Raw genomic sequence first — 16,649 nt, 5'->3', positions numbered from 1 at the left:
CTTTTTGGATCCACCAGTTCCAAACTTTGGAGCCACTGGGTCTGAATCGCAATTACGAATTGAATCGTTTTTCTATAACCCTTTTTCACAAGGTTTATTCTTATCCTGTATTATTATTTTCAACAGCGAAATTTAAGTTATTTGATGTACATTATAAAGAAGAATTCGACTTTGGTAATGGAGATACTTCATAATTCTATTACGCTTTTGCTTTCATTTTTTTCCATTTAATTTGTTTGTCTAGGTTGTCATGACTACATGACTTCAGCACTTGGTTGTTAGGCGGGCTATTTAACTCATTGTGTATTGTGATTTCTTCACTGTTTGATAAAGGCACAGATTGTGCCGAAACGCGTCACAGATATACAGGTCCTTCTCAAAAAATTAGCATATTGTGATAAAGTTCATTATTTTCTGTAATGTACTGATAAACATTAGACTTTCATATATTTTAGATTCATTACACACCAACTGAAGTAGTTCAAGCCTTTTATTGTTTTAATATTGATGATTTTGGCATACAGCTCATGAAAACCCAAATTTCCTATCTCAAAAAATTAGCATATCATGAAGAGGTTCTCTAAACGAGCTATTAAACAAATCATCTGAATCAACTAATTAACTCTAAACACCTGCAAAAGATTCCTGAGGCTTTTAAAAACTCCCAGACTGGTTCATTACTCAAAACCGCAATCATGGGTAAGTCTGCCGACCTGACTGCTGTCCAGAAGGCCATCATTGACACCCTCAAGCAAGAGGGTAAGACACAGAAAGAAATTTCTGAACGAATAGGCTGTTCCCAGAGTGCTGTATCAAGGCACTTCAGTGGGAAGTCTGTGGGAAGGAAAAAGTCTGGCAGAAAACGCTGCACAACGAGAAGAGGTGACCGGACCCTGAGGAAGATTGTGGAGAAGGACCGATTCCAGACCTTGGGGGACCTGCGGAAGCAGTGGACTGAGTCTGGAGTAGAAACATCCAGAGCCACCGTGTACAGGTGTGTGCAGGAAATGGGCTACAGTTGCCGCATTCCCCAGGTCAAGCCACTTTTGAACCAGAAACAGCGGCAGAAGCGCCTGACCTGGGCTACAGAGAAGCAGCACTGGACTGTTGCATGTCATTCGGAAATCAAGGTGCCAGAGTCTGGAGGAAGACTGGGGAGAGGGAAATGCCAAAATGCCTGAAGTCCAGTGTCAAGTACCCACAGTCAGTGATGGTCTGGGGTGCCATGTCAGCTGCTGGTGTTGGTCCACTGTGTTTTATCAAGGGCAGGGTCAGTGCAGCTAGCTATCAGGATATTTTGGAGCACTTCATGCTTCCATCTGCTGAAAAGCTTTATGGAGATGAAGATTTCATTTTTCAGCACGACCTGGCACCTGCTCACAGTGCCAAAACCACTGGTAAATGGTTTACTGACCATGGTATTACTGTGCTCAATTGGCCTGCCAACTCTCCTGACCTGAACCCCATAGAGAATCTGTGGGATATTGGGAAGAGAAAGTTGAGAGACGCAAGACCCAACACTCTGGATGAGCTTAAGGCCGCTATCGAAGCATCCTGGGCCTCCATAACACCTCAGCAGTGCCACAGGCTGATTGCCTCCATGCCACGCCGCATTGAAGCAGTCATTTCTGCAAAAGGATTCCCGACCAAGTATTGAGAGCATAACTGAACATAATTATTTGAAGGTTGACTTTTTTTGTATTAAAAACACTTTTCTTTTATTGGTTGGATGAAATATGCTAATTTTTTTAGATAGGAATTTTGGGTTTTCATGAGCTGTATGCCAAAATCATCAATATTAAAACAATAAAAGGCTTGAACTACTTCAGTTGATGTGTAATGAATCTAAAATATATGAAAGTCTAATGTTTATCAGTACATTACAGAAAATAATGAACTTTATCACAATATGCTAATATTTTGAAAAGGACCTGTATGTATGTGGCATTAAAGAGAATATTTGTAAGATTATGAACAGCGAGTGCCGGTCCTTCATTACTATTATTTCTATGGAACGTCAATCCTAGGACACGTGCACCGCCACGCTACACCTGCAGTGCCGACTGATTTGCAGCGTATCAGATAGAAAGGTGTGAGAACACACAGTGCATCCCAGCTTGCTGTGTATATTGCTGTCTCATTGCAAACTGGTCCAAGTACCCATGCTGACCCCTGCCCACCACAAAACCACCTAAAATGGGCATATGAGCATCAGAACTGGACCATAGAGCAATGGAGGGAGGGCTGGTCTGATAATTTACATTTCTTTTAAATTATGTGGACGGCCGGGTGCATGTGTATCAGAATATGGAGGAGTGGAGGAGAAGAAAGGTACTGCTTTGGAGCACAATGATCCAAGACAACTGCAAGATTTTTTCAGAGCTTCCCTTTGTTGGAAGTTGAAAATTAATAAATAGAATAAAATAAAACAACGCGTTTTGGGCATCTGCAAGTCCCCTTCTTCAAGTTATAGTTGCAACTATAACACTGAAACGCGGTTTTATTTTGTTTATTTATTTTTAACTTCCAATAAAGAGAAGCTCTGAAAACACCCTCCAGCCATCTTGGATCATTGTGCGCCAAAGCAGTACCTTTCTTCCCCTTTATACCTATCCTCTGAGGGGGACTGGGCATCTCCACCAGCGGCATCAGACCAGCGCAGCTCTCCTTGGCATACTGGACTTTAACTTTGACAGGTCTACAATAGAATTGTGCCTATCCTAGCACAACTCAAAAAGGTGAGCCTCCATTTTGGAGCCCCCCTTATTTTTTCCCCAAATGTTATTAGCCTTTTTTTTATTCCTTCATTAACCCAGTGCCTACAGTACTACAAGGATAGCCAGTGCAGACAGTTTAATGCTTTCTTTAATTTTCTTCTCATATTCATGTGGATGTTACTTTGATGTGTTCCACTTACCTAAATGTTGCAAACCCAAGTACACCCCTTCATGGCAACAATGCTCCATAATGGCGGAGTCCTCTTTAACCAGGACAGTCTAACCTGCCACACTGCAAAAGATGTGCTGAAATGGTTTGAGGAACATGACTTCAAGGTGTTGATTTGAACTTTAAATGGGGATGGGGAAATATTGGAATAGCAAGTCAAATCGGAGACAAACTTTTTTTCTACAGAGAAGATCAGACACTCCGAATGCCCCAACCATTGACCATAATCAGGCAGCGATTGCTCCACATTGTTCCAAATTAGTCATAGGTAATTTAAATTAGATAATGTTGCCTGTAATATTTCCAGATCTCTGGTTCAAGTCTAATTTCTTAAAAATAAAATATGAATTACTGGATGATAAGAATGAAGTAAATAATATTGTATGAAGAAATAAGGCTTGTTCTAGAGCCATTCTGTTGTATCGGTATATTTTCTTTGCATCCGTAGTTAGGAATGTAATGGTGCTCAGGGTCCTCATCACTTTTATTCCTTTGCCTACCTAGACGTTCCTGTTTAATATGCCTTTAAGGGTACCTCCAGTAAATGGATTCCCCCAAAATTTCCAGGTTCTATGTGCTACTGTATTGTATCGCTGTACAGCAATAGAGATATTTTCTCCTGGAAGCATACATTAGTTTTTTTGTTTTAAAGTAAATCTGTCAACCCAATTTTGGACCATCATCTACAGTAATACAGTAGTACTGCAGATATGGAGCCCAGGTCACAATTTTTTTTTTTTTTACTGGCCCCCATTCCCCTGCTGTCTGCTCTCAGAGGTACATTGAAATACATTGTCAGGACTGCTGTGCATGGACACAGAAGTCCTTTCTATTATGTTAGAACATCACAGCAATCCGGACTGTGCAGGGGAAGGAGGGACAGTATAGTGATCTGCACTCCTTATCTGCAGTACTACATTTGTATTAGTGTAGACAATAGTCCAAAATTGGGGTGACAGAGTTCCTTTAAGAGAAATCTTTTATTTATTTATTTTTTTGCGTGTTTGTAAGTTGTATCATTGATAGATAATGAAAATAGTACTGGTACTTGTAGAGCCAATTTAAATAGCCTTGAGTGCAAATACAATGATTTTGAATGTATTTATTTGAATTTCCGATGGAAATGACATTCATACTTAACTAAACTTGTTAACCAACAAAGATCTGGGTTTATGGCTATCCACTTCATTAGATGCTTAATATGATATTTCTTCTACTCATTAAGCTGTTGCTACACATGGAAATGTTTTCTACGCAGACTATTATGTGCTCTCCATTAGGAGTGAGCATTTTAATCCAGACCCTCTTCGTCCCTTGAGTGTATATAGTGTAATTCTCAGTGGCGGAATACATTGTACACCTTTTATTTGTGTTTATGCCATTGTCTCATTTAATCTATTGTTAGTGACTGCTTCCACCTATTCTCATTTCATTATTTTCTCCCAGGTATTTTAGTGTATATTCAAAGAGGTAACTCCGTAGAAAGATAACCATCTCACTAGCGCCACCTTTTGGAAGTGGCTCCCTAAGAGTTAAGGTCCACCTTTCCAATAACCCTTGTGATTTTATTTTTTCAACCCTTGTGATTTGACAAGGGAATATAGCCAAGCCAGATATCTGCCTGTAGACAGCTGTTTCGGGGTGCTTGCCCCTCATCAGTATGAAGTAGGATTCTGGCTGGCTTAGTGCTATTCCATGGAATCTCCTTTAAACGATTAATTCCTTTAGAGACTTACTGAAAGCACTCCATGGTATAGAGACTTATTGTCAATGCTCCATCGGAAACAATTATTAAAGGGGTATCTCTAAAGAAAAAGAACCTTCTTGCTAGCGCCACCTGTACCCTACAGGTGGCGCTAGCAAGAAGGTTCTTTTTCTTTAGAGATACCCCTTTTATAATTGTTTCCGATGGAGCATTGACAATAAGTCTCTATACCATGGAGTGCTTTCAGTAAGTCTCTAAAGGAATTAATCACTTCCAATAGTTTGTGCTGTCAAGATTGTTCTCTTTCTTGGGAGATACCTCTTTGGATGTTTGTTTCCCATAGAGCATTGCCAATAAGCCCCTGTATAGGACTTGAGTTTTTAAGGGAATTCAGCACCCTGTCTAAGCTGCATCCATCACACTGAGCCAGCCAGAATCCTACTCCACAGTAATGAGAAGTACCCTGAAACAGCTGTCCATGTGTGGATATCTGACTTTGCTATATTCCTTTGTCAAATCCCAAGGCTTATTGGAAAGTTGGGGCTTGACTCATAGGAAGCCACTTGGCACGTTTTCTTCCATGGGAGATACCCATTTGCATATGTGTTTCCCATGAAGCATTGCAAGTAATCCTCCATTACCATGGAATGCTTCCAGTAACTTTCCATACAGGACTGGTCTCTTTAAGGAGATTCAGCACCCTGCCTAAGCCTAGTTTAGTGTATGAAATACTTATACATAAAAGTACAGTATAATAATTAGAGAATAGGTTATTTAAAGGGGTTGTCCGGGTTCAAGTAGGGATGTCAGGTGCAGTGTATTTGAACAGAGGATACATCACATGGAGGTAATTTGCCTGGTCACATGACCCTCCATCAGACGCCATCTTATGGACAGGACCTCCCTGTGGACAGCACAAAAGACTTTGCAAACAAGGGGGCATACCTTTTGAAATATAGAAAATGGGGCAGAATTTCAACAAAGGCTATATTAGTAAGTGCCATATACTAATCTTACAAACATATTATTGATCAACGGTAACCAGAAAGTGGCCAACCCCTTTAACTGATTAAATGTGTAGTTTGTTGCATATTCATTTTCATAGGAATTTAGGAACATATAATAATTTGAATCATGCAAATATGTTTTATTAATAGTAGGCCCCAATTTATAAAACAAATAGTGATAAAGCAATTGGGATATTCTAGCAGTGTGATGGTGATAGAAGGCCTGAAGTTATTGTCAGTAATAACTATATATAACTGTTATTATTGACTTTTGTTACTTTTCTCCTCTATTAAGGCTGACAGCTGCATGGCGCTCTATGAGAGAGCTCTGTGCAGCCATTTATAAGACTTCTTTATTGTATCATATTGTATCTTTCTAATTGACAGCACAGTTAAGGGTTTGTCATTAACATTACTATTGACATTCTGTGATTGATTGTTCAATTTCCTCGTAATCCATTTTATTGAACCCAGATTTCTTACAACTAAGGAGTGTGAATGAATAACATTTCAATAAAAATGTAATGTCTACTTGAGGAACTCAATTACTATAAAACAAAACAAAAGAATCAGAGTAAAGGTAATTTGTACAAATTGGAACAAGCTTTCACTTACCTTATTTCCGTCGTAATGGAAGTTGCGCGCAAGTTTCAGATGCGATGGAAGATTATTAGGACATTGTTATAATTAGCTCGGGGAGAACTCAGAAGTAAACTTACCTAATTTATTTGCATAAATTATCATTCTGTTATCTTTTAAACCAAATGCAAATTGGCTCTGTCTGATACGATGATGGTTATTTGGCTGAAAAGCACTTCAATTTGCGTAGCAATCTGGTGCTGACTCTACTGTGAGGCGATCCCAGGTAACATCAAAATTCTGAATTATTCCAGAAATTAGCAGGTTTAAAGCATCAATTTAAGTGCTAATTGCAGTAGTAATGATAAAAAGCAGTACTACTGCGAGATTTGCATCTTTTGCCACATCAGTATGCCTGCAACGGCTGCTAACTGGAAGAGGATTTGGCTGCTAATTAAATAATTGTATGCATGGTGGTGTCCTTGTCTGATTCAATAGATGAAGATTAATCCTCAGATAAATATGTTTGGCTGGTGTTCCTGGTACCTGCGAAGATATTGTGAGCATATCTGCCCCCTTTCTACATTTCCACAGTCTATCTGTATATGTACACAAACAGATAGATGTATATGTGTGCCGTGGGCTTCCTTATTACACAAGCAACCTCATGAGCAGAAATAATAAACAGGCGTCAGTATTTGATCAGCTTGTAAAGAACTGAAATGCGTGGCAGCCGCTTGTACAGGGATAGTATACACGATACTGTTTGTTTTATTCCCCAAGCCTCTGTACATTTCTGCATAGCAGCCAGATAAAAATACACAACAAATCCCTTAGAAAACTCAATGGATTGCATCCCTAAGGCATGAATTGTCTTCAGACCCTATAATAGCTCTCATTGTGACAAAAACGTAGGAAGCGCTCTTAATACGTCTCTAGTGTTTGCTGAATACAGTGTCTTACTATTATTATGCTTTCCTGTCTCATTTTAGGCATGGAGCTTTGTGTCAAATCTTCCAATGATTGACGTCCAGATGACCATTAAAGGATGGTGGGAGGATCCAGTTAAAGCATACAATGAACTCTCCGTACCGGTCATTTTTCCAGGCGCACAGGAGAAAAAATGGATTGCATTACATGCTGATCAGGAATATGTGCTGCAAGTGAATCTGCACAGGATCCGGACAGGATACAGAAAGGTCAGTGCGTCATACAGATCATTGGCTTCATATAGTAAAGGGAGTCTAAGAAATACCCCAGTGTCCAGTGTAAGGTTTGCACAGAATCGCTGGGAAAGCAGTGCATCAGACTGAAAGATACGATTCCAGTTTTTCCTTAAAATATTGAATTATTGTTCAGGCCAATAAAATCCAAAAAAGACGACACGTGCACAGGCTAACAAGCTTGCGCTTAAATGGGTATTCCGGTTATAACACGCTATCCCTTGTCCACTGGGTAACGGATAACAATGGGGGTCCTACAGCTGGGACCCCTGTAACCTTTGGAGCTCCCCTGAAATGGAGCTAAGCGCTAACTTAACGCGTTATCTTTGTGCATGTGTCGTCTTTTGGGGATTTTACTGGCTATAATAAAAGTTCAATATTTTAAGGAAGCTGGAATCTTATCTTTCAAATAAAGGGAATCTGTCCCAAAATAATTCACAGTTAAACCTTGCACAATGCCCTGTAGGGCTAGCTCAGCTGAATGTAATGATACATTTCTCTTAGCGATCTGAAAAAGTACTTTTTATCTAAATGAGTAGGTAGGTGCCCCAGGGTGGACCAATCTGTGCACCCTTTTCTCTGCTAGTTCCTCCCTCTGTTTCTTGATTGACAGTGCCAGGCAAGGTGACTATGGAAGAACTTGTCCCATGGTTATCAATTTATTATTTATTTCTTTATTTGGGGCGGGGGCACTAGGTTTTTAAATGTGTCAGCTGAAATATGTTGGGGGGAGCAGGGTCAAAAACCTCACAAACTACAGAGGATCATTACAAGTAGGTGGGGTGAGTAGAAGAACTGAAATATTCATATTGTAAATATGTACACATTAGGGCACATTTATTAAGACCGGTGTTTCATACACCAGTCTGAAAGAAAGGTTTATTGGCGTGAATAGCGCCATATTTATTAAAAGGCATACTCCTTTTAACCCCTTAGTGACCAGCCTGTTTTGGGCCTTACTGACCAAGCGTTTTTCTTCCTTTTTTCATCGTCTCATTCCAAGAGCTATAACTTTTTTATTTTTCCGTCTATATAGCTTTCTGAGGGCTTGTTTTTTTGCGGGACAAGTTGTAGTTTTTAATGGCGCCATTTTAGGGTACACATAACATTCTGATTACCGGTAACTTTTATTAACTCTTCCTGGGAGGGAGATGGAAAAAACAGCAATACTGTCACTGTGTTTTTACGTTATAAATTTTACGGCATTCATTTTTTGGTATAAATAACATGATACCTTTATTCACTGGGTCCGATAAGATTACAGTGATACCAAATACATCTAGTTTCTTTACGTTTTACAACTTTTTTTTTTGCAATAAAACCCTTCTTTTTTTTGCAATAAAACCCTTTTTTTTTTTTTTTATGTTTTTGCATTGCCACTTTCCAAGACCCATAATTGTTTTATTTTTCTTTCTACGCAGTTGTGTGTGGGCTTGATTTTGGGGGACGACTTGTATTTTTCATTGGTATCATTTTGGCGTAAATGGCGCTTTTTGATCGCTTGTTATTATTATTTTTTTTTACGGCGTTCACAATAGGGGATAATTTATGTGATAATTATGTAGTCAGGGTCGTTACGGACATGGCAATACCAAACATATGGGGAGGATTATTTTTTTTTGCACTATTTTTCATTGAAAAGCGTATTTTCAATGGAAAAAAGTGTAATTTTTGAATGGGATTTTTTGTATTGAATAAATGAGGGGTTTTTTTACATTTTTTTTACCACTTAATTGTCCCTCAAGGGGATTATAACGGACAGCTTTTTGATTGCTTTTAAAATGCAATGCACTATCCCTATAGTGCATTGCATTTTAATGGCAATGCTTTTCTGACATTGACCAGCAGGCTGCTCCAGAGAGGCACAGCCTGCTGGAAATTACTCAAGGCTGGTCTGCGGCCTACATCAGACCCCAGGCAGCCTTCACACATACCGTAACCCCGCAATCGCATTTGCAGGGTGCCTATGGCAGAAAGAGGGAGTCTGCTCACTCTGTCAGCACTTTACATGCGGCAGGCGCCATTGCCTGTGGCATGTAAAGTGTTAAACTGCCCGGATCGGGATTCCTGGTCCGGGCTGTTAGAGCAGGGCCGCGGTTCTCGGGACCCGTGCAGCGCTTAGACTGTGCCGCCGTAAAAAAGCGGTGGCCCAGCCTAAGGCCCCATATTGACCGCTGTAAAAAGGTGTATGGGTGGTTACTAGGGGGATAATGAATTTGGCACATTTTGAATTGTAAAGGTGCCCATAGACATTAATCTAAAGTTGATCAAAATGGATGATTTCAACCAAAATGATTGCTCATCAGGTGAACTTTAACAACAAACAATAGTTTTAGGCGACTGATGACAGACCATTATTGTTTTAAAAGTCGGCTGTGTTTAATATTTTTGAGCAACTAGTCAGATGGAAGATTTTTCATTTTTAGAAAGATCGTTCTAAGATCTTTCTTTGAAAGGATGTTCCCAGAAAGATCTTTTGTCAATCACTTGCTTTCATAGGATGTGTATGGGCAACCTGAAAAGCCAGTATGGACTAAAATGTGTATGGCAATGTCTGTGAAGATATTTGTTTAACTGCTTTTCAACTATCAACCAACTTATATCTAATGTGTACCTTTAAATGGATTCTGTCACCAGGTTTCACCCCTGTCAGCTAAACATATGCTGATGTTTAGGAATCCTGATGAGGCCCTGATGTGCTCTTCTAAATGTGGTCCGTAGCCTTATTTTGCTAAAAAACAGGTTTTACTAACCTGTCACTCAAAGAAATAAGGTGCCCAAGGGGATGTCAAGGAATGCAAGGTGCCGGCCGCACCCACCGCCGTTCTTGCCCAGTGCCGCCTTTCCAGACTTCTGCACCGCCTCCTAATCCTCTGTGCCGCCTCTCGCTCTCCCTCCCTCCCCCCTCCTCCTGTAAGATCTCGCGCGTGCGCACAGGGCTCTGAGAGGCTGGCGCCAGAGTGCAGGTCATACCTGAGTTGAGCGAAGTGCCGGCGCATGCGCACTTTGCTTTAAGAAGCCAAATCGAGACGTCCGCACGGGTGCATCAGGCAGAGCCCTGTGCGCACGTGCGAGATCTTACAGCAGGAGGAGGGGGGAGGGAGGGAGAGCGAGAGGCGGCACAGAGGATTAGGAGGCGGTGCAGAAGTCTGGAAAGGCAGCGCTGAGCACGAACGGCGGTGGGTGCAGCCAGCACCTTGCATCCCTTGACATCCCCTTGGGCACCTTATTTCTTTGAGTGACCGGTTAGTAAAACCTGTTTTTTAACAAAATAAGGCTACGGATCACATTTAGATGCCCACATTAGGAATCCTAATGAGGCCCTGAACATCAGCATATGTTTAGCTGACAGGGGTGAAACCTGGTGACAGAATCCCTTTAAAGTAAGAAAAGGAAATGCCATGAGCAGGCATAGATTTGTATCTAAATTTGAACCATGTTAGGCCATATCCCCTTCTGTTAAGCTATGCCCTCTTTTCTAAATTCAGTTCTAAGCAACGTTTTGTGCAAATTTCAACTTTTTGGTCCTCAGTTTATGCTAAAAACGAGTGTAAACTGATTAAAGGGGTTGTCCGAGTTATGAAAAAAAAATATATAGCAACGTAAATCTGATAGGCAGCAATATATAACTGAGCTAGGCAAGTTTTAGGTAAAAATAATCTATTTCCTCATTTCCCTGGTTCTCTTCTGGCCCTTTGTTTACATGCAATAACAACAATCTCTGACCCGCCCCCTGCTCTGCAAAGGGAGTGTCTACAAGAGCTGCCCTGAGTGACATGTCTGCCTGCTTGGTTACTCAGCAGCATGTTGTATGTGTAGAACTACAAGTCCCAGCTGTACAATGACACAGCTGATACACACATGATCTTCCCCCTACCTGTTCTTGTGCAATGCTCTGCAGAACCTCTTTTGTCAGCTCCTGTGCCCAGCATTTGCCTCCTCACTGCCTGCAGCTACTCAGTAAAGCCTTCAGCCCTGAGTCTGTGCTCCTGAATGGATTAATCTTTCCTGAAGTATCCAGTGGGAGGGAGACACAGGGCAGACAGCAGCAGACGGCAGTGCAGGTGGCATGGCCAGCACTGTGATGTCTCGTGTACAGACTTATATCTGCTCTCTCAGGCTTGTGCAATAAACATCATCAGAGCAGGGAGAGAAGCTGACATCAAAGGTCATGTGACCCTCAGTGAAATCTGAGAAAGGAGCAACTACAGATGCAGTAAGTGCATGATAAAGCTGTTACATTTGATTACAAAGAACATACAAAGAAGAAAAAAAATACTCGGACAACCCCTTTAATAAATGCAATTTCACATTTGTTTACTGACTGAGTGAGGTTCACATCTGCGTTACAGTATTCTAGTAATCAAATGAGCAGACTACCGGAATTACTATATCTTGCATCGCCTGACCACGTTGGGGCCTACTGGATTTCAATTCACTATTTTGGGATCTGTTGGGTTTCCGACATGAATGCCGATTTCTGCCAGATAAATACTGCTGTGCTGGATATAACTTCAGTGATCTGCTCTACTGCCGGAACAGACTACCAGAATACTGTAATGTAGATGTATCTTGATGGGTATTCGTTTAATAGTCTAGCGGTAATTTTCTTTCTTTTCTTTTATTGTCCGCCTGAAAAGACATTAATATAAAAAAAAATTAACAAATCAATACATTAAACTGTCAATTTGATTGTGTTGTATTCAATTCAGGGAAAGCAAGACAGTAAAGCAATTGCTCCCAGATTCTCGAAAGCAAAGGATGAGGGATGGTTTTTAATCCTGGGAGAGGTGGACAAGAAGGAGCTTGTAGCACTTAAGAGAGTGGGCTATGTAAGAAACAGAAGCACGGTGTCCATTGCGTTTTACACTCCAGAGAACACTGGAAGGTAAGTGGCAGTGACTATTACAGATTGCATTACCAACAATTATTATGGTGATATTGAAATGTTTCCTCTTTTACTTCTGTTTATCAGGTGCATCTACACACTGTATCTCATGAGTGACAGCTACCTGGGCATGGACCAACAATATGACTTGTATCTCAACATTATTCCAGCCAGTGTGTCTGCCCAAGTGAATACTGAGGTCTCTACATCTCTGAGTGACCTTGTCTTGAAGTAACCCGACCTTTACAACTCTACCAGGGGAACTTTCTTTGTAAAAACAGCTGTTAAGTCATTCTGAACTGTAAAGGAATTGCCTTATGTTTCCCGGAGAGGAGTCAAGTTTCCATCACAACACGCTTGTACATTTAACTGGGTGCACTGGAAATTCAGAGCCACATTGGCCTTATTTCAAGTTGCCTTTTGTGTGATTACCATTGATTCTTGATTTAATTGCACTGTTCAATGTAAAGTGTTAAAAAAAAAAAAAAAAAACATAATACTACATAGGAATTGGATGAGAAACAATAAATAGTACGATTTACTGTGTAGGAATGAATAAAAACCTTTACGAAGTATCCAAAATGTCTGAGCATTCAGAATTACCCTAGGCCAGTGATGGCTAACCTCCAGCACTCCAGCTGTGGTGAAACTACGACTCCCAGCATTCTCCATTCATTTCTATGGAGTTCTGAGAACAGCCAAGAAAGTTTAAATCTTGGGAGTTGTAGTTTTACCTCAGCTGGAGTGCCAGAGAAATAAACATCACAGCCCTAGACTCTGTTCACATTAGTGTAAGTCTCCCGTTCACCAAATTGTTGTTGCAGGGATAGCATTGCTTGCAACACTATGGAAAAAAATTTTTTTTACTCATTAAAAGTCAGTGGGATTTGCCAGGATTCATTAACATCTGTTTCAAAATGGTTCTGACACAGTCGTCAAAGCACCGATATGAACCTCTAGTGTGAACAGAGCCCTATGCAGGTAACATCAATCAGACATTCCTGTTAATGTTTACATTGGAGATATGTGTACCAATTTACTGAGGAATTTGCACTACTTGACGGAGATAAGACTGCAGTGTTTGGTGTCTATATTAGGACCCAGCATTCTCCTGGGCCTTGTATGTTCACAACACCTGCCAAAACATGAACTACAAGACCATGCGCTTCATGGTGCCTCAATGTTTACTGTAGGTAGTGGTGTGTAAAAACTATCATTCGCCAAATACACTTTACAATCGATTCTATAGACAGTTGTAACTGTGACCACTTTAACTGTAATTTACCACAGTGAAGACTTTGCCAATGATCTTTTTTCCCTTCTACATAGGAAACATAATACACATTTAGTGTGACCATTGATGAGCCTTATCTTTGCCAGTTGCCACTGTCCATCAAATATAATTTAATTAAAGACTTAAAGGTTTTGTCTCATCCTTGGCATATGGCACCAATGTCTGATAGCTGTGTGTCCCACCTCTGGGACCCGCATCTATCCTTAGAACGGAGCACCAAGCATACGCGATCTCCCTCCATTTATTTGTATGGGAGTGCAGAAAATTTCCGTTAGCCCCATAGAAGTAAATTACCCTAGGCCATTGGCTGCATTTTCATGGTGCGCTTCCCATTCACTTCAATGAGACCTCCAAAAATAGCTAAGCCCGCCACTCTGCTATTTTTGACACTCCCATAGAAATAAATGTGGAAGGTGGCCACTCATGCACGATTTGCCCTCCTTCACTTTGCAGGCTCTGTTCTAAGGATAGGTGCACATTGGTGGCATATCCTAGTGATGTGCCCCCAATGTCCAATATGAGACAACCCCTTTAAGTAAAGTGTCAGTACACTTCTATTGTAAGAGCTGATTCATATTGGTCTTTTGTGCACAGCCATTTGTTCTCTGAATTAGTTTAACACAACTGATCACAAAGCTCTAAAATCTGGTCACCTTTTCACCAGCCATAAGTTGGACAGAGAAACAGTGATGGCCAGTTCGCAGTGTTCGCCAGCCTTCTCGACTCACCTGTCCAGCGATGCACAGGTAAGCCCTTACCTGTGCCTGTGTCGGGAGCCAGTCTGAAATCAAATGCGGTCCCCGGGAGCAGGCAGTTCCGAGAACAGCCCAATGAAGGCCCCCAGTGGCTGTTGTCGGACCTGCCTGCTCCCGGTGAGCGCATTTGATTTCAGACCGGCTCCCAACACAGGCACAGGTAATAGCTTACCTGTGCATCGCCGGATGGGTGAGTCAAGATGGCAGCCCACATGTGTTCGCTGGCGAACACTGCGAACTGGCCATCACTGCAGAGAAATACTGCATGCAGCATTCCTCTGTCTGGGAAGGGGAGACGTCCAGAGGCACACCTGATGCCACCATTGTCCATTTCTATCCCGTAATTTGTATAACTTGTACGGTAATTGGTCCTCATAATATCGGGATCATTATCTTTAATTTATTAACATTGGTATTATGGTTATTAGCCAACTACTGCAGTCTACAATCTTTGTTTCTGTGACTTTGGCCTGAAGGTGTCATGTTATAAACTTTGATATGATTTTTAGGTGGTTTTACCATAGACCTTTTGTTAGTTTGATTTATGAAGCATCTGTTTCATCTCTTAGACTGAATGGTCATCAAATCTTTGTTGGAATTTCAAAAAATTTCCCATGTATGGCCAATTTTACAATTACTAGGCAGTGGCCTCCGCAATGAAAGTTCTGTAAAATTACTTGTGCCTTCTTTCTTCTATTTGACTTGTTCTTGCATTTAAATGAAAAGTCCATATAAATCAAATACATTTATTATGTTGATTTTTCTCAATTTGCTGTGATTGTTGCACAGAACCACATACATGAGCACTTTTCTGAATAACCTTCTCTTACGTTCATCCAGCTGCTTAAGTTTGATCTTGGGGAAAAGCAATGACAACCAGCATCGGACTGAAGTCCTTTGGGTCCACCAGAGAAAATGATTGATGACCCTTCCCCATGTTTATATCAGACTTTAAGGGTCCTTTTTTTTATTTATTATGGGTCCATTATTGTCAGAGCTTGGGCCCACTGGAGGATCCTCTGTTACTCTGGTGGGCCAGTCCGACCCTGATGACAAAGGCTCTTTCTGTATAGAGTTTAGGGGTAAACTTGGTGCTCTGAGCAAATTTCATATCCCTTTTACGTAAATAACTGTGTGCCTAACAGCACATGATTGTAAGATCCCAGGAAAATCACAAGCAAAGCAGTTATCTGCAATAACATATAGGCAATGTCTCTTATGCGTAAATTTCTAAATTGTTTCCAGATAGATTTTTGCTGATTTTTGAATATTATACATATTCATGATTGTGAGACCGAGGAGCTGTATGCAAATAAATAGTAGTGATATCTGGGCTGCTGTCAGTGTCTTTGCGTGCTGTTTTCTTATGACACAAGATTTGCTGCTGAATTAATCGCAGACAAGAATAGGCATTTTCTATTATGGTTGTGGCCATGTGTGGTCCGCAAATTGCAGAACGTACACGGCCAGTATCCGTGCTGTAATGTGTGATTAATTCGGATCCGCAAAGCTCTATGGCCATCTGAATGGGACCTAAAGGGAAAATTGTCAGTGGCATATTTGAGAAGCTATTTTGTGACAAATAACAGGTCAGCCTCAATAGAATGATGTGACAGTCGTGAACTCTTCAATGCTCAACTGCCTCCACACAGGTCACAGAGTAGGGCAGGGATCGATCTGTGCATTGCTGGTGATTGATTGATGTGACATATAGCGATGTCTTCAACCTTTTCAACTATTAAAGGGCATCTGTCATCAGATTTGTACCTATGAAACTGGCTGACCTGTTACGTGTGCACTTGGCAGGTGAAGGCATCTGTGTTGGTCCCTTGTTCAGATGTTCCCCCATTGGTGAGAAAAATGAAGTCTTAATAAATGCAAATGAGCCTCTAGGAGCAACGGGGGCGTTGCTGTTACACCTAGAGGCACTGCTCTCTCTGCAACTGCCGCATCGTCTGCACTTTGATAAGGCCAGCCAGTGAAAACGTCATCACACCTGGCCCTGTCAATCGAAGTGCGGAGGGTACTGCAGCTGCAGAGAGAGCAGAGCCTCTAGGTGTAACAGCAACGCCCCAGTTGCTCCTTGAGGCTAATTTACGCACATTAAAACCCAGCATTGTGGGCACATTTTTCTCAGCAGTGCGGGCACATACGAACATGGGACCAACAGATGCCTTCAGCTGCCAAGTGCATAGGTACAAATCTGCTGACAGATGCCCTTTAATGACAAGTTATGTACAGCCACATAAAAT

At 41.2% G+C, this 16,649-nt stretch overlaps 1 protein-coding gene across 1 annotated transcript in view; it reads left to right on the top strand.

Annotated features, from left to right (window-relative positions):
- Positions 1–14,417, top strand: part of ASCC3 (activating signal cointegrator 1 complex subunit 3) — a 670,136-nt gene extending 655,719 nt beyond the window's left edge. Inside the window, exons 40-42 of the mRNA XM_044289192.1 lie at positions 7,230–7,436; positions 12,173–12,348; positions 12,436–14,417. Of these exons, the coding sequence (XP_044145127.1) occupies positions 7,230–7,436; positions 12,173–12,348; positions 12,436–12,583 (531 nt within the window). The 3' untranslated portion in view covers positions 12,584–14,417. The remainder of the gene's footprint in view (positions 1–7,229; positions 7,437–12,172; positions 12,349–12,435) is intronic.
- The last annotated feature ends 2,232 nt before the right edge of the window (positions 14,418–16,649 follow it).

The sequence above is a fragment of the Bufo gargarizans genome, chromosome 4 (assembly GCF_014858855.1).
Source record: "Bufo gargarizans isolate SCDJY-AF-19 chromosome 4, ASM1485885v1, whole genome shotgun sequence".
NCBI lineage: Eukaryota > Metazoa > Chordata > Amphibia > Anura > Bufonidae > Bufo > Bufo gargarizans.
This window is presented reverse-complemented; position numbering and strand designations above follow the sequence as displayed.